Below are 22,336 nucleotides of genomic sequence, written 5' to 3' on the forward strand. Positions count from 1 at the left end.
GTTTAAAAAGGAATCTTAGTAGCCTCAGTTCAATGCCCGTAAAAAGTGACAGTTAACAACAGCATTATTTTCTTCAGTCAGCCACTCTGCGGAGGAGGCGGCTGGGCAGTTCACCGCAGCGTTCCGCCGTTATTTGGGATCGTTCCCGCTCCGCCCCGCGCGGTGCGAGGCCGGGGCAAGGGGCCGCTCCGCAGCCGCTCGGGACTCCCCCGGTGGCGGGGCACTTGCCCTTGCCCCAGGCAGCTCCGCCAGCGGCGGGGCAGCCCCTCGCCGCACTCTGGGCGTTCCGGAGAAATGCAGAGACGCGGCTCATCAGATAAATCATTAAATCCCCCGCTCTAACCCACGGCCCTGGCGAGCGGGGCGGGGGCGGGGCGGCCCGGCACGACCCCGGCGCTGCCCCTGACCCTGACCCGGCCGGGCCCGGGCAGGCAGGCGGGCGGGGCGGAGGTGGGGCGGCCCGGCACGGCCCCGGCGGGCGGAGCGGGTGCTCCGGAAGAGGGAAGGAGTGGAGCGGCGGCGGCTCGGGCGGCGTTGGGATCGGGATCGGGATCGGGATCGGGATCGGGATCGGGATCGGGATCGGGATCGGGATGGCAGCGCGGGGCTCTGCTGGGGATGCCTCGCTCCGCCGCGCGGCCGAGCAGTGGTTGCTCTGGGATAAGGTAAGGGATGGCAGGCGCTTCCCTTCCACGCGGGGGCGGCGATGGGGGCTCAGGCTGGAAAAGGGTCAGGAGGCACTCCGGGGTGATTCCCGGCTGTTGCATTGTGCCGGGTGCGGTCAAGGCACTTGTTGGCTTCTTTCGCTCTGCCCTCAGAGCTCTCTGACCAGAGGGTGCTCTCCCTCCGCAGCTCCCGCCCCGCAGCCATGGCCGCGGCGGGGCCAGAGCAGGTCAGGATGCGGGGCCGGAGCAGGTCAGGATGCGGGGCCGGAGCAGGTCAGGATGCAGGTCTGGCCCCGCGGCTCCGTCACCTGTCGCAGCAGCCCCGCTTCCATTTGGAAGCCCCCTGAGCTGGTCGTTCAGTATCGTCCCTCTGACTGGCTGTCAGCTGTACTGAATGTCTTTTTAGAAAGGGCCTGTGTTGATCCGAACCGCTTCTATTGCAGGGGCAGCTGATAGACTTAAATAATTAAAGGCCAGCAGACATTGCAGTGTTGTCTGTGTTAAAAACCTCCTGATACGTCCAAATTTTTGTTAATTAAAATATTGATTCTAAAAGACGTGTGGGCTCGCTTCAAAAGCACTAGGAAATGCAGAATTTGTCCATCCTCTTTTTTCAGGTGTTATCCAGTGCTTAGTGATTCTCACTGTTAATGAAATAACTCCTGTATCTTCAATATTGTCTGGTTTCATGGTTTTTCTCCCTTTTTTTGCTGTTGCTTGGGAATACTTTAGCTTGCGTTATTTCCTTTCTGTTAAGACTTATCTTTGTCTTCAGTTTTGGCCTTGACAGCACTATATGCAGAAGTAAAGTAATTTATATTTTCCACATGTCTATTGGAATATCTTGCCATAGTGGTGTTCTGGAAATGCTCACATCGTGGCTTGCTGCTACAGTTCCCACTCAGATGCAGGCCTCTACTGGTATGTTTAGTTTGCATCTTTTATGGCCCTATTCATAAAATTTGTTATTTTGGCTGTATTGGAACACACTGGCCATTGCCCCACTTCAGTCACTTAAGTGTCTGCCTTGGAGTCGGCACTGTACAACGCTCCAGAGCTTTGTGCAGTTCACATACTTGTCTGGTAAGGCATTTTCTGCTTATTTCAAGATTATCAGTGAAAACATGTAATAATTCTTTATTTAGTATTCTTTATAGGTTCTAAAGGACATCATTAGGTGTACCTCAAGCTTGTTGTGATTCCTCATCAGCTAACTCTTTAGCTGATCAGTTAGCCAGCTCTGGTTTTATTGATGATAGTGCTGTGCCAAACCAGTCCTCCTTTCAGAATGGATAATGGATCAAGTCAAATGACAATAAGCTTTTGTGTCTTTTTTTCCCCTTAATTTAATTTGATTTTGAGAAAGCAGTGTGATTTCAAAGGGCATCTTATTTGCATAACTTCCCTGACTAACACTAGGTATATTTCTATCTTATGTGTAATACTTTCATTTTCAACTGGTTATTCTGATTATTTTGTTAAGCCCTCTGGAAATCTAATACAGTGTCCATTACAGCATCTTTACTTTTGAAAGGTTAGCCCTGTTAACACTTGCATCTTTGACTTGGTAATAATTGACCCATTTACAATACCCATTGCTAATTGCTCAAAAATTATGAGGTATTTTAATTTCTCAGGGACCTGTTACATGTTTGTATTGAGCAACAGAAGAATCAGGTATAACCCTTGTCCATTTACTCTGATATAAAAAAAAGATTCCTTTTTGACATGCAGAGATAGGTTAATATTTAATGATGATAAGCAACATGTTTCTTAGAAAATAATAGTTTGCAAGAGCCCTTATGGCCCTTATGGCTGACAGCAGTCCTACTGACCTAAGAGGAAGTTTCTACCTAAATGATAATTACTGTGCTTGTTGCCAGGCTGTTTTCATCACTGTATTCATTACAGTAGTAGCATATTGTTCATTTTTTCTATTATCAGTCATAAAATTATTAATAGAAGGTAGTTTCTAGTTTTAGTAAATATAAAATCTGTTTAGTCAGAAGTTTTCCCTCTACTCTAAAACCTTGTGGGGACTCCTGTGCTGATGATACCTCTTTGGGCCTTCCTGTAGTGTAGATTAAAGTAAATAACTCAAGTGTTACCAGGTGATGTTCAAGCTAATTGCACTAGTGGATATTAACTCAATATTAAATCACCTGCCACTGTATCACAGAAGTTGGTATTCCTATACTCACATCTGATGTAATCTCAGAGTAGAAAAATTGTGACCAGAGAGAACCAATAAGAAAGGAGAAACCCGGCACTTAATCCTTCAGATACAATTTGATCCTTCTTTAGTAGAGATGCTGTGAAGAGTTCGTTTAAGCAGAAGAAAAACCAAAACTAAGTTTATTTTTTTACTTAGCTGTATATAATGGCATCATAACATTCTCCACAAAAAAAAATAGGCATATTCTTAGGAGAATATAGCTGTAAACAATTATAACAGTAACTCTGGAAAAATCCTTCTGCTATATTGAACAGACTTGGGCTGGGTTTTTACCATGACTTGGGAGGGGGTGGAGGCAGGGAAGGGGAAACAACCCAAACAACTAAATTAATGCAATCAAGTTTTCTCTAGCAAATGATATGGACTGAAACAAGATCTTAAGACTCAGGCAGCCACCTGGACATGTACAATCATTTAAGCAGACTTAAATAACTAGAGGACCCTCTAGTTTCACAGCAGGTATCAAACCTTGGAAATTCCTCTAATAACAACAAACAAAAACCTCTTTGGCTGTGAGGGCTGCAGGATGTTTCTGGTGTCCTTCTGTATTGGCATTGCAACTTTTAGTCTGTCAAACATCTATACAAACATGTGCAGTATCTGCTTAAAGAGATGCTCATTTCAATGCGGAGATGACTTGTGCACAAAGCTCGTACAGGGGAATAAAAAGGTGACTAGGCAGGGTACAAAGCCTGGTGCAAACTGTGTCATTCAGGCCTTACCTATGCAACATAGGCCTGATGTTGCAGCAAAAAGTTGAGGTCAATTTGTAAACAGCCTAAACTCAGAATGGTTATGCTGCCCTATATAATAACATAGAATTATATTTATTCTTATGGAATATAATTATTCAGTAATAATAATGATGTTGAGCCTTCTACAAGGAGGTTGTCAATTACAACATTCTTGGACTGGTAAATTCCTAATTCTTAAACTGGAAATCAGTAATTCTGGGCTACCTAATTGCTTATTGTACTCAAGAAACTGGATTTTTTTTTATTATTATTATTCTTTAGCTTATTCTGCATTAAGTAGTTTGCTCATTTGCACCAAAGGCTCTTCAGCTTTTTAAGTGTTTATTTAAACTATGTTGTTTGTCCTGCAGCAGGGGTGCACAGGTCAGTGATTAGAACATCCTGACTCTGGTCTCAGTTTGATGTGAAGAATGCTTACACCTTTATATGCAAGCTCGCTCACATCCCTACTACTCTGTGTGTTCTGCAGTATTTTCTGAAGCTGCAGAAAATACAAGTTTCAGCATTTAGTTTTTTTTTTCTTTTTGCCTGGGGTAATATGCCTTCCCTTGCTGTAAGCGTACCTAGGTCATCCAGGAAATAGTAAGTCTGTGACTTTTATGAGGCCATTTGATTGCCTAGAAATCAAAGCTTGTGTCCCTTTGGAAATTATAATCTTTGTATAAGAAATTATAATCCAGTGTAAAGTGTGTGTACTCATGCAGTGACTGACCTGCCCCCTCTCCAGATAACCCTGTTGCCAGGAGTGTGCCACTGTCCTCTCGGCTCATCAGTTCTCAAGAAATCAAATACTGAACTTCACAAATCTCATGTTATTAAGATTGAGAAGCTGGAGCACACAGGACTTTACTAATTCCCTAAGTCTGGAAAAAAAGAGAGTTGGTAGCGGTATAGAGTATATAGAAGCAATATACCAAGAAAAGCAGTGAAAGTTAAAAACTCCTCACTGTTCACAAGCTGTCTGACACAGCCCTTTCGTTGCCACCCTGGAGTAATTTTGTTTAAGAATTTGGCTGCAGATGCTAGGCTTTCATCCCAAGCATTACCTGTAAATATGTTGGAAATTGTCATCTTTATCTTCTGACCAGCCTGCTTAATTTTGCTGCTGCCCCTGGTGTTAGCTAGTCTTGGGACAAGGTTATGATTTTATTTTTTTCAAACTCTACACATAATGCTATGAAAGTAACAAATATTTCTTAATAATCAGCTTAACCTACTTTCCTAAATGTTTAGAAGAGTTCTTGTGTTGTGATGACAAAAATTTTCAGAACTGTAAAAGTGTACTCTTTTTGTTTGTTTTGTTTGTAAAAACAGAAAACATTAAAATAGACATCTTGGCAATCTTTTAACATCCCAAAATGTGATATATATATACACTGCTGTCAAGGCAGCATGTTCACTTGAGATAAATCTAACATAAGTAATACTTGAGGTTGTACTGATTTAAAATTAAGAAGATGTAGCAGGAATTCTGGTATTCTTGATGTGATGTGCCATGTTTTGATACTGAAATAACCCCATACAGAGACTGGGACAGAAAGCCAAATCTGTTTAGACAGACAAACAAAACCTTTTTTAGAATATATGAATTTTGTATCTACAGAATCCAAAAACTTATGCAATCGTGAAGCAACTGCTTGCAGAAGGAAATGCTGGAGAACTGCAAAAATACTTTGGCTCACGAATGGAGTTTGGCACAGCAGGGCTCAGAGCTGCCATGGGAGCAGGGATTTCCCACATGAACGACTTGACTATTATCCAGACAACCCAGGTATTGTGTTCAGCACTTTATCTCACTTAACTGGTTGTATATATGAATGGAAGAGCTCTCATTAATGGCAAGCAAAACCAGTATTCTACAAGTTTTTTACAGTTTTTTACTGTAAATACAACTATTTATTTGTACAAGTTTTTTACTATTCCTCTGGTTTTCAGAAGTAATTTAATTGGTAATTATTAAGTGAGTGCTGATTTCTGAAAACAAGCAGAGAGAAGCTGTTAAACCATTAAAAGTTATTTTCCATATTTAATTTGCAATTTAATTTATACAGGGCTGTAGTTAAGTTCAAGTGTAACAGTACTGATGTAACAACTACAAAAAACCCCAAAGGTAACCAAAATTTGGCTAAGCTTTGTGTGTGTTGGACATAAATTTACATAAAGGCAGTGAAGCTGTATATATGTACATAGATCCTAAAGTAGATCTACTTGGGAAGAGCTTAAAAAAATCCAGAACCTTAAATTACTGCAGCCTGGCATGGCAATGTATCATGTCCTAAACAGGTGTCGTTAGTAAGGGTGAGATTTGGTTAAAAAATGACAACTGGCCAGTTGTTCTCTTCTTCATGTGAGACTTAAGACAGATAAATCACTTTTCAAAATTTGCAATTCAGACTAATCATGTTGTCTGTTCCTTTTCGGAGCTGCTTCTGATATTTTGAAAAGTACTTTAATGCTGTCCAGGTTTGCAATATTGATTTGAAGGTTTCTGATATTTCTTGATGTTTATTGGTCCTGGACAAGCTGAATCCCAGAGCAGTTCAGTGAGATGCTGTGTTCACTCACCTTTCTAAGACATCAGCATCTTGGCAATCATCTCAATGCAATGATAAATGAATTATTAAGATTGGGTTAATGAGGTAGATTTGATGTTATTTTCAGGGATTTTGCAGATACCTTGAGAAGAATTTCAGTGACCTGAAAAAGAGAGGAGTTGTGATTGGGTTTGATGCTCGTGCTCATCTTTCCAGTGGAGGTAGTAGCAAAAGGTACTTTTCAGGATTTCAGTATTTTGTAGATGCCTTATGTGATCCATTATGGTTTTATATCTACTCCAACTGTATTTTCTTTCTGTAGAGTGAATTAAGATATTTACAATATTCTGGTAATGCCAAAGCAGTCCTTAAGAGTTGTGTTTCGTCTATTGAGAACTGTGAGGGAACACATTTAAAATGGGTCTGTGTAATAATTGAGATATATTTGATGTGTAGTTTTGTTTGTTGTTGGGTTTTGGAATTTTTAATTGGATGGGGGTGGGAGGGAAAGCTGTGAATTCTAGGTCACTAATCGGTGAGAAAATGAATATATTCCCTAGGCATCTTTTCTTCCTGTTTAGGTTTGCAAGACTTGCTGCCAATACCTTTATCAGTCAAGGAGTTCCAGTTTATCTGTTCTCTGATATAATACCAACTCCCTTTGTGGTAGGTTTTCCTATTATATCTTTTTATATACTATATCTTCTTTATATACACATAAATTCTGTCAGGTAGTTTGCATTACTTACAGTAAGAATAACTAGATAAACCACTTTTTACTTTTTAAGTTCTTCCTGCAGTTAGTCTTGTGCTTATTTAGCTATGTTTAGTTTACAACATCCATAGCAAGAGAAAGGAGAATGTGGAATGTCAGTGACAGTGGGATGCATTTCTATTCATTCCTGCTTTCAGGCAGACTTGTCTTGTAGGAGGCATCTCATTGTTTCTAGATTGCTGTGAAGTCTGAAGTCTGAAACATACACACAAATTTAGTTTTGTGATTATTGTAGATTTAGGGTCAAATTCTTCATAGTGCAGTTTAAAGCAGTGTTGCAAGAACTGCAGTTGATTGCATTTCACTATTAAATAAAGAGCCAGGAGTAAACATACATTGAACCTGTAGTCACAAATAATGCTTTATTTTTAATTTACTCCATCTGTTTTGGGCTAGTTTATAAGAGCTCTGTCCAAAAATTCACTTCTGAATGCTCCTCTCAGAAGACAGTATGGATCAGACTGCTTGAGTTGTAGTTCTCTGCCCCCCGTGGACTTCTGTCATTACCCCAGCTGACTTGGCACCCCCTAAGACTTTGGGTACCTCAGGTCATTCTACAGTAGGCAACACATGTATTTGGCTTCCTTCTATAAATATGCTGCTCTAGAAAATCACAAAGCATCTGAAACAATACTAAGAACATATAAATGGAAAAATGCACAAGAAAAAGCAAGGACTAAAGTTGTGCCACATGGGGTTAGTGGAGCAGGTACTACTTAGCTTTTGCTTTAGGAAGTCAGTGTGTAGAATTACATCCTGGTTTTCTTTTCATTCAGAAGTATGGAAGTATTATGCATGCATGAGAATAAATAATATTATTTAGTAAGTTGCACATTCCACTTCAGATAACTTTCTCTTTTTACAGCCATATACAGTAACTCATCTGAAGCTTTGTGCTGGAATTATGGTTACAGCTTCCCATAATCCAAAACAAGACAATGGTTACAAGGTATCCCTATGTGATCTGCTTTCTTCCTCTTTTCAAACCTTTTTTTTTTTTCATGTAGAGAGACTAATGCTATTGTGTATAGTTCCTATCATGGTATAGACTAAATTAATTGCTAATCTGATCTCTTCTAGGTGTATTTATTTAAAGCTAGTGGCATATACTAATACCATAATTAAAATCTTTGCTCTAGAAACCAGGAAGTAATGCTATTGCATACTTTGGAACACTTTAAAATATTGGCTCCTTTTCAAAAGCATTAATTATTTCTCTAGTTCATGAATTTAAAAGGTGTCCTTAGTTTTACAAACCCAGAAAATGCAAAATATGTAAAGCGTAATGAGTTGCTTGTACAAAACATTTTAAATAAATTCCATTAATTTTTTGTAGTATATTTTTCTTTTGCTAAGTGATAGTTATCGGTGTTTTTTCTATGAAAGAAATCTGCTTTCCACTGAAAAAAACATATCTGAATTACCTGCCCACCAGTCATTCCATATCTGGGCTAGTCATATACAAACTGTTTCCAAAATACAAAAATGGAATTTTTCTCAGTAAATGACTGGCTCTCATTTTGGATTTCATTATGGATCTTTATATCTTTAGATAAAATAAACCAGCTTTTTTTTATAGAACAAAAATGGGATGAGAGAAGAAACACTGAGAATATGAACATGGGAATCCTCTGGGTATACCTAAGCCTAATTTATTGTAATACTCTATTGAATGTAGTGCACTTTAACCAACAAAAAGAGTAACAAAACTGTCTTATAATATTAATGATCAAATACTCACCCTATTTATTATTTAGGTTTACTGGGAGAATGGTGCTCAGATCATTTCCCCTCACGACAAGGGAATTTCTCAGGCTATTGAGGAGAATCAAGAACCATGGCCTCAGGTTTGGGATGACAAACTGATTGACAGCAGCCCGCTACTGCATGATCCATATGCCACGGTCAATAAAGAGTATTTCAAAGACATACAGAAACAGTGCTTTTACAGGTGACTGGTGTTAATTCCTTTAAGAATACAGGGTATTCCATCTAGTATGTCAGCAGGGCAGTTTAAATTGGTGGAAATGAGGATGGCCACAATCCTGCCATGACCCAGTTCTGCCTGTGCCTTCTTGTCATCTTTTGTAGTAGCACTGACAGCTGTGATGCTGTAGCAAGCCAGTGCCATCTGCTGGCCTGGCAGAAGTCTAAACCAGCAAAAGTGAGTGAAAAAAACCAAAGTCAGAATTACTAGAAAGCTGGGGCTATGTGAGAAATTGTGCTGCTTTTTCAGAATTGGAATGAAATGTCTCCTGTGATACAGAATACTGAGTTGTATCTGTTCCTGAATATAGTCAGTTTTGTGCAGAACATTCTTCCATATCCAAGTTTACTGTTAACCTGTTTTATTTCAGGAATATAAACAAGGAAACAAACCTGAAATTTGTTCATACTTCTGTGCATGGCGTGGGTCATAAATTTGTGCAGTTGGCCTTCAAGGCATTTGACCTTAGCCCTCCTTTTGCTGTTCCGGAGCAGAAAGATCCTGATCCAGACTTTCCCACAGTGAAGTATCCAAATCCTGAAGAAGGAAAAGGTGTTCTGGTAAATAGGTTGTTTGGGGTTTTTTTATAATTAGTTGCAAAGTCTTTCAATATCTTTCCTTTTTGCCAGAAGTCACAGCTATAGATATTGGTTGAAGGTTCTATTTTGTTTCTGTTTTCATAGCCTTACATTTAATGAAGAGTTAGTTGGTATCCTTTCATTGATACAACTATTTGAACCAGTCAGGTAGTAATTACGTATGACTTTCAACTACTTTGTTCTGTACTCTAACAGAATGGGCAGCATCTGCACACAGAACAAAGTGATAATTAATTTTAAAAAAATAAAATAATAAAATCATCTTCTCAGTTGGTTTTGAAAGATTTGTACAATTTACATCTGAAATACAAGGACTAATTTCTGACACAACACCAGGAGGGGGCAGGAGAAGTCCTGACAGGTGGTTAGAAGGATCCCGCTGAATCTAAGTAGCTTTTAGTTCAAGCTACAGAATTAGAATGATATAGGTAAAGTTAAATATCTTGATTGTGTTCTACTGCTGCCAGGCTAGAAGTTTTTAGGGTTTTTTAGAGACACATAATGATTTTGGGTGAGATTAAATAAATTGGGAAAATTATTTAAAACCTATAATGAAAGTGAAAATATTATTTGGGAATATTAATGCTCATCTGGTCTTGCTTGCCACTTTTCCAGACATTGTCTTTTGCTTTGGCTGAAAAAGATGGGGCAAGAATCATTTTAGCAAATGATCCTGATGCTGATCGACTTGCTGTGGCAGAGAAACAAGAGAGGTATGGTAATAAAGAAATGCAAGCCATTCACATTTTTTACTGATTTGGAAAATTCTTACTACCTGTATTGCAAAGGAAGAATAGTCACAATAGTCATTTTTGGACTGAAAAAACAGAAATGTGAAGCAGACGGCAGTGGGGGCAGGACATGAAATAGGGATTAATATTAGACACTGTACAGAAGCCTGAATAAATACTTGACACTTGCTGTACTTGAGGCATGCACAGAAGCATGTGAGTTGTTGTGATTGTGCTGTACCTTTTTAAAGGTAGTTTTTCAGTTAGAACTTTTTCACATAAGGCTGATGAGCATTCTTTCATACTATGTTTATTACATAGTAACTTGGATATTAAGGAGAATCCTTATAGTTCCCTGATAATCTCTCTTCTTTAGTATGAGTTCCTTCTTTCTCAAATACTGTTAAACCAGTCATTTTACTAATCTTTAGATGATTTGTGCCTCTCTTGCTCAGTTCCCCACTTCTTTCCATAATATTACATACCTGAATTTCACCTTAAGGTTTGTCACTGTTTAGTACTTCTCAGTGTAGTTATTTGTACTCTACCCTTCAAGAACCAACTATACATGGATTATTTATCTGTGTATACCCTATCAAAGAATGGGATCACAAAAGGTAAACTTGCTTAACCATATTCATGGAGTGTAATCTATAGTTCTGACTCAATATGGCCATCCTCTTATTTCATGCCTCCTGATATCCTGTACTTTTACAATGGTTTGCATTTCTGTATTGTGGTTATATTTGATGAATGAGAACAAGCTGAAGTTCTGCACTTGGTATAATTTCTACAAATAGTGGTGTTTCTCCTGCATCTACCTTGATAAAGCAGAAACTAATCTGAGCAGTTAGAAACCATAAATCTTTAATAAAAGTAAGCTTTAAGGTTTCCACCTCAGAGAGGAGCAGAAAAAAATCTTTTGCTAGGGCAGAAGGAGAAATATTATACATAAATTCCCTGTGCATAAGAGCCAGAAGAAGGATATAAAATTATGGCAACAGTCTTTGGTACCCAAGGGATGAGATGGGCACCTGCTAGGTGTCCTCAGTGATTGTGGATGATGCAAGCAGTTGAATCTGTATCAGTTAGACAAATTCCAAAAACCCATTAAAAGGAGGCAGTGCAAGTAGTTGTTTTACTCACCAGATAATCTCTTTCTGTTTTGTAGCAGCTTCAAAGATGGCAGGGTTTTCTTTGGGGTTTTGAGATACTTTTAAACTTATTAACCTCGCACCATGAACTAAGGAGGCTTCTCTGTCTTCAGAAGAAGAATGAGCTAGTTGGCACTTTCTGGAGTATCTTGGGCAATATGAGCTGAGATATCCTTATTTTAATGGTTTTGGTCTGTGCCAGCCCCAGTTGGCAATTCAGCATTGAGGAAAAGGCATAAAAAAGCTTCAGTTTGTGCTAGTTATGATAGGTTAAAGCAAGAATGCAAAATCACTCCTGATTTTTGTCTAAAAACTTAGAGCTATCAGAAGATTGAAGAGAGAGGTGTTAGTTTATCATATTTATCACCAGTGAGAGCGTGATGCTCTCATTCTCCTACCTATGTGCTCGTTGTTTAGTCAGTCTTAAGTTGTCTCCTAACTTTCAGTCCTGTGTCCTCTCAAACTCCTCCTGTAGCTGTTCATACACTAATCAAATATTAATATAGGCTTCTACAGTATCTGTACTTCTTCTTTGACAGAAACTCCTGCTAGAGCACACTCTCTCAGCGCTCTTACACTAAGTTGCCGCTGTGCATTGCTTTGTGCATGTTGGCATCAATAAATGCAGGAGGCTGAATCTGCTTCTCTTTCACAACAGGTACTGTTTCTGTAGGTCTCAATTTGTCTGTTTGGTAGTGTATTTGTCCCCTTATATGACTGAGAATTTTTGGACAATTTTCACATTTGTCTTTCCCTTTTTTCTTGAGGTTTTTTTATGTTCTAGCAACACATCCATATTAATCTTTTTTTACCCATTTGAGTTTTTTTTCCAATCTTCTCAGTGACCAATTTATGTATTTGGGATTAAATAAAAAGTATTTGTCATGGGGTCGACTAAAATACTGACTACTTGAGAATTGTATTTTTGTATCTTTGTGCTTGTCTTAATCACTGATCTATAATTTTTCTGCTGAATATTTTTGTTTTACTTAAAATATGCTGGAAATATCACTGTTTCAACTTTGGATAAGCTCAAAAGTTTGTACATGTGATGGAGGAGGAAGGTAACCATTTCAGAATGTTTGGGGGGGAGGGAAGAATTTTTTTGTTTGTTCACAATGAACATACACTATCTTGTTACTGTTACTTGGAATTCAGAGGCAGTGGTTTATTTGTCAATATTGATGTGTAGAAAAAACAATTTTTTTTTCCCTCCAGTATTATCCTTTGAAATCATGTATTTTCTATTATTTTTTTCCTCTCTAGTGGTGAATGGAAAGTGTTTTCTGGAAATGAGCTGGGAGCTCTTTTAGGCTGGTGGATCTTCACATGCTGGAAAAATAACAATAGGGATACTCGTGCCATTAAAGATGTCTACATGTTATCCAGTACTGTTTCTTCCAAAATTCTGAGAGCAATTGCATTAAAGGAAGGTTTTCACTTTGAGGTAAGCAACATATTACATATTGTTCCATGTTCTTTAATTTGTTTTCTTACACAGTGTCACATCTTTTTAAAACATTGCTTTTTAATGCCTTCTATTTCTCCTCACTGCTGCAGGAAACACTGACAGGTTTCAAGTGGATGGGCAACCGTGCCAAACAGCTCATGGACCAGGGAAAAGCTGTTCTTTTTGCATTTGAAGAGGCTATAGGTAAGAAACAGAATATTATGTTTTCATGTCCTGCGAAATGGTGAAAGTAGAACTACTGCAAAAAGTGACAGAATCACAGAATGGGTAAGGTTGGAAGGGATTGCTGGAGGTCATGTGGTCCAACCTCCCTGCTCAAGCAGGGTCCCCTGGCTTATGTCCTGATGGTTCTTGAATACCTCCAGGGAAGGAGACTCTACAACCTCTCTGGGCAACCTGTGCTGGTGCTCTGTTACCCCCACCATAAAGAAGGAAAAAGTTTTTTTTAAAAAAAAAAAGGTAAAGATGGCAACATAAGGGTACCCTCAACATAATGGGTGTATTTCCAGTGAGTAACAGATAATCATCCATTTGGCTGATTGATAATACTGGTTTTAATCCTTTGTATCTCTGCTTAGCCCAAAGTTTGACGTGAGCTAAGTGTATGTATCTTCAGTAGCACGACAGTGTAGACTTGGACTGCAAATTCTGCATAAGCTATTTAAAAAAAGAAACTGCATTCTTCAGACTTGAATTTGCTTGTTTACCTGACAGTTTTAAGCTAAGTTTAAATGTGAATAAAATAAAGTAAAAATTCCCTTAAATTATATTTGTAAACTGGAAAGCCATGAATGAAAGCCATGAACAAAAGCTATGAATTTGTGAGCAGGAAATTGTAAAGCTATTTCTTAAGTATCTCAATACTACCTGAAAACCAGAGAAAATGTGACTAATTTCACAGATCATTATCAGTGTTACATTACGGTACCATGTAGGGGAATCACATTTGAGACAAAGTACTTGCATCGTTCCTGCAGTGTGGCATTTCTCTTTCAGGAGAGCTCCATAAGTACTTGGGAGCATCTGGCACTGATATGATGCAAACATCTGTCTTGAAATTCCATTATATACCTTGCTTATCAAAATTAACACTGATTAGAAGATAAAATTTTTCTATTTTCGTTTTAACTCTAAAATGTCTGTACTATGGTAATGTGCATTTGTCCTTTGAAAAAATGTCGGTTTGATTAACCACCCCACACTGCACTCCCGTCATTTTATCTTATTTCATTTTAAAATTGTGTCAAAATATGTCAAAATGTTATATATAATGTTCTTTGTTTAGGATATATGTGCTGTCCTGCAGTTCTGGACAAAGATGGTGTCAGTGCTGCCGTTATAACTGCGGAGATGGCTAGCTTTTTGGCAACCAGGAATTTGTCTTTGACTCAGCAGCTGAAAGCTGTCTATGATGAGTGAGTTCAATTATAATTGTTTAATCTTCAGATTCTTCATTTCACATGCTGGGGTTAATAGGGACTCGGTAGCACCCTCTCGTATATGAAGAATTAAAATGTGGGTTATTGTACTGTTAACACAATTCTGTGCTAATAGTAGTCTTCCAGAAAGTGCTCCTGCCTCATGGGCATGAATATGTTTATGACTTTGTTTTGTGTCACTTTAAGATATGTTAAAAATAATAATACTCCCTTACTAATTCCCTATTAGTTAATGAGATTTTTGGCTTGCTTCTATTTGCTTGTCCAAAAGGTTTTTCTCTTTTGGGAAATTCTGTGTCTTTTTACAGAAGATTGGGCAGGTTTTTGGCCAGCAGTATTGCTGTGTCGTAGAGACCATAGTTCTTCTTGCTGTTTAGATTAGCCAGATGCACAAAAATGTTGATGGCAGAATGGGTCTAAGTAGCTCTGGCATATTTATGCTACTCATAGAAGCCAGCTTGCTTTTGTCCTTGCAGGGCTACTTGTGATTAAATTAATTCTAGTTGGCTCTAAATTTAGGCTTTTTATGATATTATTCTGTCTTTTTTTGATGGATAGTTTATGTTGTTGGATTTTGGTTGTTCCTTCTGCTTCTGATTACTGAGATCTGAGCTGGTTATTTAGAAATGCTGTGACTGGCCATGACTCTTGGCTATTTACAGCTGGGTATCCCCTCTGAGAGCCTTTAATATGAGGCACTACTTTTCTTTTGTTCTTGTTTAATGTGTTCAAAGAAATAATAGCAAAGATGGCTACTGGCTTTCATAGGGCAGGGAGTGGATTTTGTGGAGGTTTTGGGTTGTTTGTTGTAAAGGAGGGAGCAGCACAGACTAGCTGATACTGTCCACTTCTTCATGTCTCTCAGACACTAACAAAGGAGTGGTGGAACCTGCAAAGAGACTTGTGGAAAACTTTGCTGCTGCTTGTTCTACCAATCCTTAGAGTTCTCATTTGCATACAGCACCAGCCATGCTCGTTTGATCCACTCTTTAAGAAGAAATCAAGTGGCAATGACTTGCTTACGCTGCAGAAATAAATTGTGGGATTTATCAGCTATTGTACACAGCAGAAGTTTAGGTGGGTTTAAGAAACAGTAATATAAAAGCATGGAAGAGGAACTGATGCCTAGAGCTGCAAATATAGCATCTGACATGAGAATTCCCTTTATTACTAGTAGCTGGAAGTTCATGTTCAAAGAATAATCCTTTTCCGACTTGGGCTTTTTTGTTATATTTTTTTAATATACTAATTCAGTAAACACCTGCTTCAGGTTGCCCTCAGAATATTTAACAGGGTGGAATTGAGCTGTGCCACAGTGCTGGTGTGTACATAGCCACTGAAGAGGACTCTAAAAGTCAGAGCCTCTTTAGCATAGAAGCAGTCTGTAAGATGTCACTGCACATAGTCACTCTTTGTGGAAAAGCTGCAGATACAGGGATCTGCACTGTTAAATTGATGCTTGATAACTAGAACTGGAAGGAAGATTCTTGTTTTTTGGGGGGATCGTTTTCTGTGATTTTGTTTGTGGCTAGTATGGAGTTGGCAGTTTTCTACTTCTTACTACTTTATTCTTTGTCAGATTTTCTTTGTGAGTTGCTGTTGAAGCAGAAGAAACTCTACTCTGCATTTTGAAAATACAGAATGGGGATCTGTTTTCAAAGAAGTAAATGCAGATCAGGAAAAGGACACAGTCCTAGTTGGCTTATCACTTTTTTCAGTTACAAGATAGGTTTTGTTAATTCCCTTGCTGAATTCTCAAGACTGATTTAACTACTACTAACCTTCAAGATGTCCATTTAGGTATAAACATGACCCTATTTAAGGAGTCTTTCAGGTTTCTAGAGTGAACATCCCAGTACTAACGAAAGATTCTGCCCTTCAGATTTTCACTGTCATCAAGGATCTTTATCAAGTCTTCACCTGTAGCAAGAGCTCACTTAAACAACCTGTTGAGGCTTTTATGTTTTTCAACAACATGCTGTATGGAAAAGTCAGTTTTAGCAGGTCAGTTGTCTGTGATGCAGATTCTGCATCCCATTACCTGGCATCAAACAGGTAAGGTAAAGAGGCAGCATTCAGAACAGTTCAGTTTTGTTAGAAACACTTTATTGAAGTGTGATTGGAAAAAACAGCCTAAAATTTGTTTTACTCAGAAAAGGTTAGCTGAAATCCAGTCAAAGAAGCTATTTAGATGTAATCTCTTCCTATGGTTGTTAGAGCTCTTCAAGGCAATAATGGTATCTTTTTTTTTCTGATTTTGCAGTTAACTTTCTCAGTTTTAATCATTAACAGGAAAAAGCGTCTGCACAGAACTTTCTTTAAAGTATGTAAAATAGGACAATTAAGCCGTTGAGGCCTTAAAACTGTAAGGGGGTGAACTGATGCTACAGCTGGTTGACCATGAGCATGGAGTCTTGCTTTATGGAAGGTTGTATAATGAGTTTGGTGTACAACTGCAAGAACAACATTGCTTCTTTAATTCATGAATATTGTATCTTCACAGATATGGCTTCCATATTACCAAAGCTTCATATTTCATCTGCCACGATCCTAAAGTTATTCAACAGCTTTTTGACAACCTTAGGAATTTTGATGGAAAAAACACATACCCAAAATCTTGCGGTAGATTTAAAGTTTCCGGAATAAGGGATCTAACTACTGGGTATGACAGCAGCCAGCCAGATCAAAAGGCTGTAAGTATCTTTCTAAATTACATATAAATCATATGTGTATGCATAAAAAATTCTACGGAGAAACACTCTGAACATTATTTTACATACTGAGTCATAAAATAACTTAGACTGGGGATGATTGTTTTCCTTGGTGAGAGGAAATGAAGTGGGGTGGTGTTGGGGTTTTTTGTTTGGTTTTGTGGTGGTTTTTCTCTCCAAGATGACAGCCTGTAAAGTGTGGTAGGAGGATCTTGCTGTCTTGCTACAGCAATTTTGCATTATCATCTTGTGAGTGTAAGTTAAACTGTCTACTGAGATGAGGCTTTGGATTCTTTAGTTTTCCACAACCTCTATTTCTTTTCCTCCTGGGAAATGCCATCACAGAGCAATTTCTATTCACAGTAAAAATTTTGACTAGACTTGAAATGAGCTACCTAACAGTGATGTACTGCTACCAAATTCTAGGTTGAGCACAAGGCTGTCATTGTGGTCTCAAGACCACCACTTAATTTGCGCTGATCTTTTTGTTATATGATGTAACATTAAGTCATGGGTTTATAGATGGTCTCTTTCCAAGCTTCTAAAATAAATATTCTTAATATTTCTAGATACTTCCTACTAGTAAAAGTAGCCAAATGATAACATTCACTTTTGCTAATGGAGGAGTGGCCACAATGAGAACCAGTGGGACAGAACCAAAGATCAAATACTATTCTGAACTTTGTGCACCTCCTGGAAACAGGTATGGTCACTTACAGCAGTAAATTTGGTGTAATAGAGGCTGTGTGGATTTTTGGTATTGTTTTAGTGGAATAGGGGCTCTCCACAATCAAATAATATTACTGAAGTCATTATTTTAGTGAATTTATTTGTATAAAGCTTCAACTCTGCAAAATCTGTTGATGCATTCGTGTTGTCACTGAAACTCCTTTGAACTCACTTTCACATTCAGTAAAAATAATATCAGGAAAACCATCCTGCCTTAAATGAAAGTAAATATTTTCACCCTCTTTTCACACACATGGTTGCTTTAAAATTATATAACCATATACAAAGTGTTCTAACATATTTCAAACCATTTATGTTTAGTAATTGTAGCCTTGACTGATAGTCTTGGAATCACGTAGTCTTAAAGATAAGTAATTATTAACTTACATAATGAAAATAACACTTTCTCATAGAAGAAAATTCATCTAAATATACTGTTACAAGTATAAAAGTTACACTTCTAATCATATACATTTAGTAATAGAAGATCTTCTGAACTCCAATTGCCTGTTCTACTTTAGATTGTATTGTGGGTTTGTTCTCCATAGTGTTCACCCCCATCAGTTGGAAGCGAACATCAGTGCATTACCATAAGAGATCAAGTTGATATACTTTTAGCATTAATAGAAAATATTTGTCTAAAACAATGCAACAGACTTAAAAATTCCTCAGACTGAAAATGTGCTTTTTAGCTTCTCCACTTGTGACACTGTTTTCCATGTCTGTGTGTTTGTTTTTTTCCCAGTGATGTTGAGCAGCTGAAGAAGGAACTAGATGAACTGGTCAACGCTCTTGAAAAACACTTCTTTCAACCAGAAAAAAATAAACTTCAACGAAAGACTGAGTAAAATAGCCAAGTTTAGTACCTTAATTGGTTTTTGCAGCATTAGAAGTGCATTATTTAAGATATTAAGGATTTTTAGGACCAAACAGCTGAGAACTCAGACTAAAAAGAATTCTGCTTTTATTAAGAGTTATTTTGGGTACTTTTGGATCTAGTTTCTTATTTTGGAAGGAAAGTACTTTACTCTTAAAGGACCAAAACCACCCAATCAGTTGAACTAAAAGCTTTATGAGCTAGAAGTTGACTGCAAATGTATTTCAATCAAAACTTGTTTTAATTAAATATTATAAGTAATATTCTAATTTCTGAAACATAGCCTGTTTTGTGGGGACTTTTATTTCTTTTGTGTGTATATAATCTTATAACACTCTGCAACTTTGTCCAGGCTTAGATTTGCAAAGCAAGTTCTTTTGTTAACAGGAAGTACTGAAAGCTTGTGGTGAGACCTTGACAAACTTGGGGCAGATGTTTCAGAGGTAGTGATCCTTCTTGGGGATGTTGGCCCAAATAAACAAGAAACTCAGCAAATTTGCTGAATAAATATTTGCTGTTGACTATATATATATCATATCTGGGGCTAGATATACTAAGTGTACTAAACTACCTATTAATACCATATACTTATTAAGATAGTATATCTACATACAGCACCCTTCTGTTGCCTCTCTGAACTAAGCATAATGATTTCAATGCATACCCCAGTTTTGGAGCCTGGCATACTGTTTGCCACCACGACTTAGTGCATAACTCTGCGTGTCTAGTTTAGAACAGAAGCTTCCATTTTATTGCATGTTTTCATCTGCACTTGCAGAGCCCAAGAAGATTATTTGGAGGTTACCAGTTGATTTTAATACAGGGGGTTTCTGCACTTTCAGTACTTGATTTGGGTATCAGTGTAACATTTACATACTTTTTATACATGGAAAAATTCTAAGCTTTATTATCCTCTCAGAAGTCAAATTCTCTATCCTTGTTATTTTTAATACAACTAGAGGATTGCAGCAGTTGTGCAGCTGGGTACAGCAAGGCAACCTTTTGGAAAGCTGAAGTAATATTTCAGCATCATGATGGGAGGAATGCATATGCCATTCATATTCAACAATCACCTCTTTCACCCTAAATGCAGATGCAATTGGTTCTTCAAGGAGCAAGCAATTTTTATCTGGTGGCCATGGGCTTTTTGGTGTCTGGGTAGTCAGTTACTGCAACCTGGTACCAGTCTGTCACTACCTACCTGGCATCTATGCTACTGAATGTCCATGCCTGTCTCTACCACAATGTCAGGTTCGGAGGAGAAGGGGGAGACACAGTGGGATGAATGGGCCTGGCTAGTTCTGTTAACATGTTCACAGTAGGGCCATGATGATGATGCTGTCCCTATTGTCACTGTCTTCTCTATTCTCCTTGTTTAGACCTTTTAGAAGTAACCTCTTCATATCTCTCTCATCTTCCACCTAAATGATCCCCTAAACTGGTTATCTCTACTGGATACTGGTACAGCAAAACTGCGATTTATTGTCTTCAGGCTGAGAACCCTTTTTTTTTTAGGTTATATGGAAGATCTTATGGAGCAGTTGCTCCATGACTATGGTATAAGGCAAGATAGAAGGACCTTCATAACCATCCCAGAACAGTCTGTGAGAGATTGTATGCTGAACACTGAATGGATGCATTTGGAGAACTCTGAAGTGTCTTAGAAGTCTGGCAGCAGGACCTGCAAAGGGGTGATGTATGCTGAGACATCCTTAAGATGGCTTTAGAGCATCCTCAGAAACAGTACAGATGTAGTCAGGATGACAACCCAGTCTTTATCATTCTGTCTTCAGAGGTCAAGGAATTTCCTTGCTCCACTCCCTGCTCTGTTCCAAACAAAAGTTCACAACTTCAGGCCAGGGGGGAGGAGGGACAAAAAACCCCCAAACCACAGTGGTTTATCAAGCTGCTTGAACAATTATGACAAGCTACAGAATTACAAAATGAAACTTGTTGTTACTAGAGTCTTTACTAGCATTGTCTTGCGTCAGAGAAAGAGGATCTAGGACTGAAATAGAGAATCAAAACAAAGGCAGTAAGAGCCTAACAAAGAGAGAAGTCAGTATTGCAAGTCAGAATAAGTGGTCTAATTCCTCTGCCAAGCTGTTGTGTAAGATAAAAAAGCCCAGTTAGAGATTATTAGTCCTAGGACAGATATTAAAAAAACAGACAAATGTAATCTGTGAATAAGCAGCCTTGAACTGGGAGCAGAGGCACTAATATTTTATCCAGAAATGGGAATTGCTATGACTGGAATAAAGAATGCTTATAACGACTGAACTCAAATATAAGGGAATACCTGGCAACTCCTAGAGAAAGGTGCATCCCTAAGTTACCAAAAGCACATAAAATGAGCCTGTTTTTTTATAACAGATGAAGACACATATTTTACTGACAGCTGTAAACATTTGATCCAATAGGGGATCATGCCTATGGGGCTAGGGGGCAAGACTGAGAAGAATTAGCACAGTACTCAAAACACTGCCAAAAAACCCCAAAAATATACTAATGCTTTAAGACAGACTTCACTTGAAGGTTATTGATTTGTTTACTAGTCCCAGTTAGGGTAGAGTCCTTCCCAAAGCCTAGCCATGATGATGACTAGTCCCAGTTTCATCCTTGAATTTTATTTTATTCAGTAAACTTTATGAAACAGTTTGGCTGGAAGGAGTAAATATATTTAATCTTCCTTAATCCACAGCATATTATGAAAAAGTATTGTATAATACTCAAGTATTGAGTTGCAGAAGGATTTATTTGAGAATTTTGCTATATATACAACAAATCATACAAGGATAACTGGAATTCACTATAGAAGATTTATTATATAAGCAATTATTTTCCTACTGTTCAAGTATGTGCTTAAATTTGTTAATTCACCTACAAAGTTTCTGTAAATAAAGTTTCCTCCTCACTATTGCTCTTCGAAGTTCCAGTGGTCGTGGGTTTTATTTTGACACATGACCAATAAGCAAATCCTTAACAGTCTCTGTGAATAGCAACATTAAAATAATATTAAATTAACCTCTGTTAACCACCAGTTTAAGTCCTTACAACATAGTTTGGGGACATTTAGGATTCTGTGTCTGAAGACATATGGATGCCATACATAAATCTAAAAATTAATTGTAAATAAAAATAATCACTAATGAAACTGTTGTCTGCCCACAGGTATAAAACTAATCGAATATAATTAAGCTGAATTGCTTTCCTTCCCAGTACTTATTTGCACTATATAAGACACATTCATCAAGGATAGTATTTCTGCTCCACTTCCAAGTGGAAGCCAACATTACTCTTTTGTATAGCAATTGCCCAGTAACTGAAATGAGGACACGCACCATCAGAACACTGTGCACAATGAGATGAGCCTATTAAACTCTCCAATTGTATCTTAACACTCACCTACATAAACTGTAATATAGATGATGGCATAGCAACTGCAGCTTCCAAACAACAGGAAAAGCTTAAAATACTCACACAATCGGGGTAAGTAATTTTCAAATGTATTTATGGGAACAAAGGGGAGATGGGATTAATCATGAAATCTGAAATGCTCAAAAACACAGAGACAGCAGCAGGCAGGATCTGTAATTGTAGCTCAACTCTTTCTTGACTCTTTACTTGTTATCAGTGATAATAGAAAGCCTCTTGTCTACAAAGATAATCACTA

At 38.1% G+C, this 22,336-nt stretch overlaps 1 protein-coding gene across 3 annotated transcripts; it reads left to right on the forward strand.

The window, feature by feature from the left end:
* Positions 1-425: 425 nt before the first annotated feature.
* Positions 426-21,118, forward strand: PGM2 (phosphoglucomutase 2). 3 transcript variants are annotated; one of them, XM_032686315.1, is made up of 15 exons: positions 426-536; positions 573-665; positions 5,260-5,427; positions 6,318-6,424; positions 6,772-6,856; positions 7,831-7,914; positions 8,723-8,916; positions 9,323-9,512; positions 10,167-10,264; positions 12,703-12,883; positions 12,997-13,090; positions 14,193-14,322; positions 16,850-17,039; positions 17,627-17,760; positions 18,532-21,118. In XM_032686315.1, the coding sequence occupies exons 2-15, from the start codon at positions 594-596 to the stop codon at positions 18,632-18,634; spliced, it is 1,830 nt and encodes a 609-aa protein (XP_032542206.1). In that variant the 5' UTR covers positions 426-536; positions 573-593; the 3' UTR covers positions 18,635-21,118. The 3 variants fall into 3 exon arrangements, with proteins under 3 accessions (XP_032542206.1, XP_032542205.1, XP_032542208.1); XM_032686314.1 differs by having other exon boundaries at positions 579-665; XM_032686317.1 differs by lacking the exon at positions 426-536 and adding an exon at positions 1,109-1,179 and having other exon boundaries at positions 583-665.
* Positions 21,119-22,336: the final 1,218 nt, after the last annotated feature.

The sequence above is a fragment of the Chiroxiphia lanceolata genome, chromosome 4, assembly GCF_009829145.1.
Source record: "Chiroxiphia lanceolata isolate bChiLan1 chromosome 4, bChiLan1.pri, whole genome shotgun sequence".
NCBI classification, from domain to species: Eukaryota; Metazoa; Chordata; class Aves; order Passeriformes; family Pipridae; genus Chiroxiphia; species Chiroxiphia lanceolata.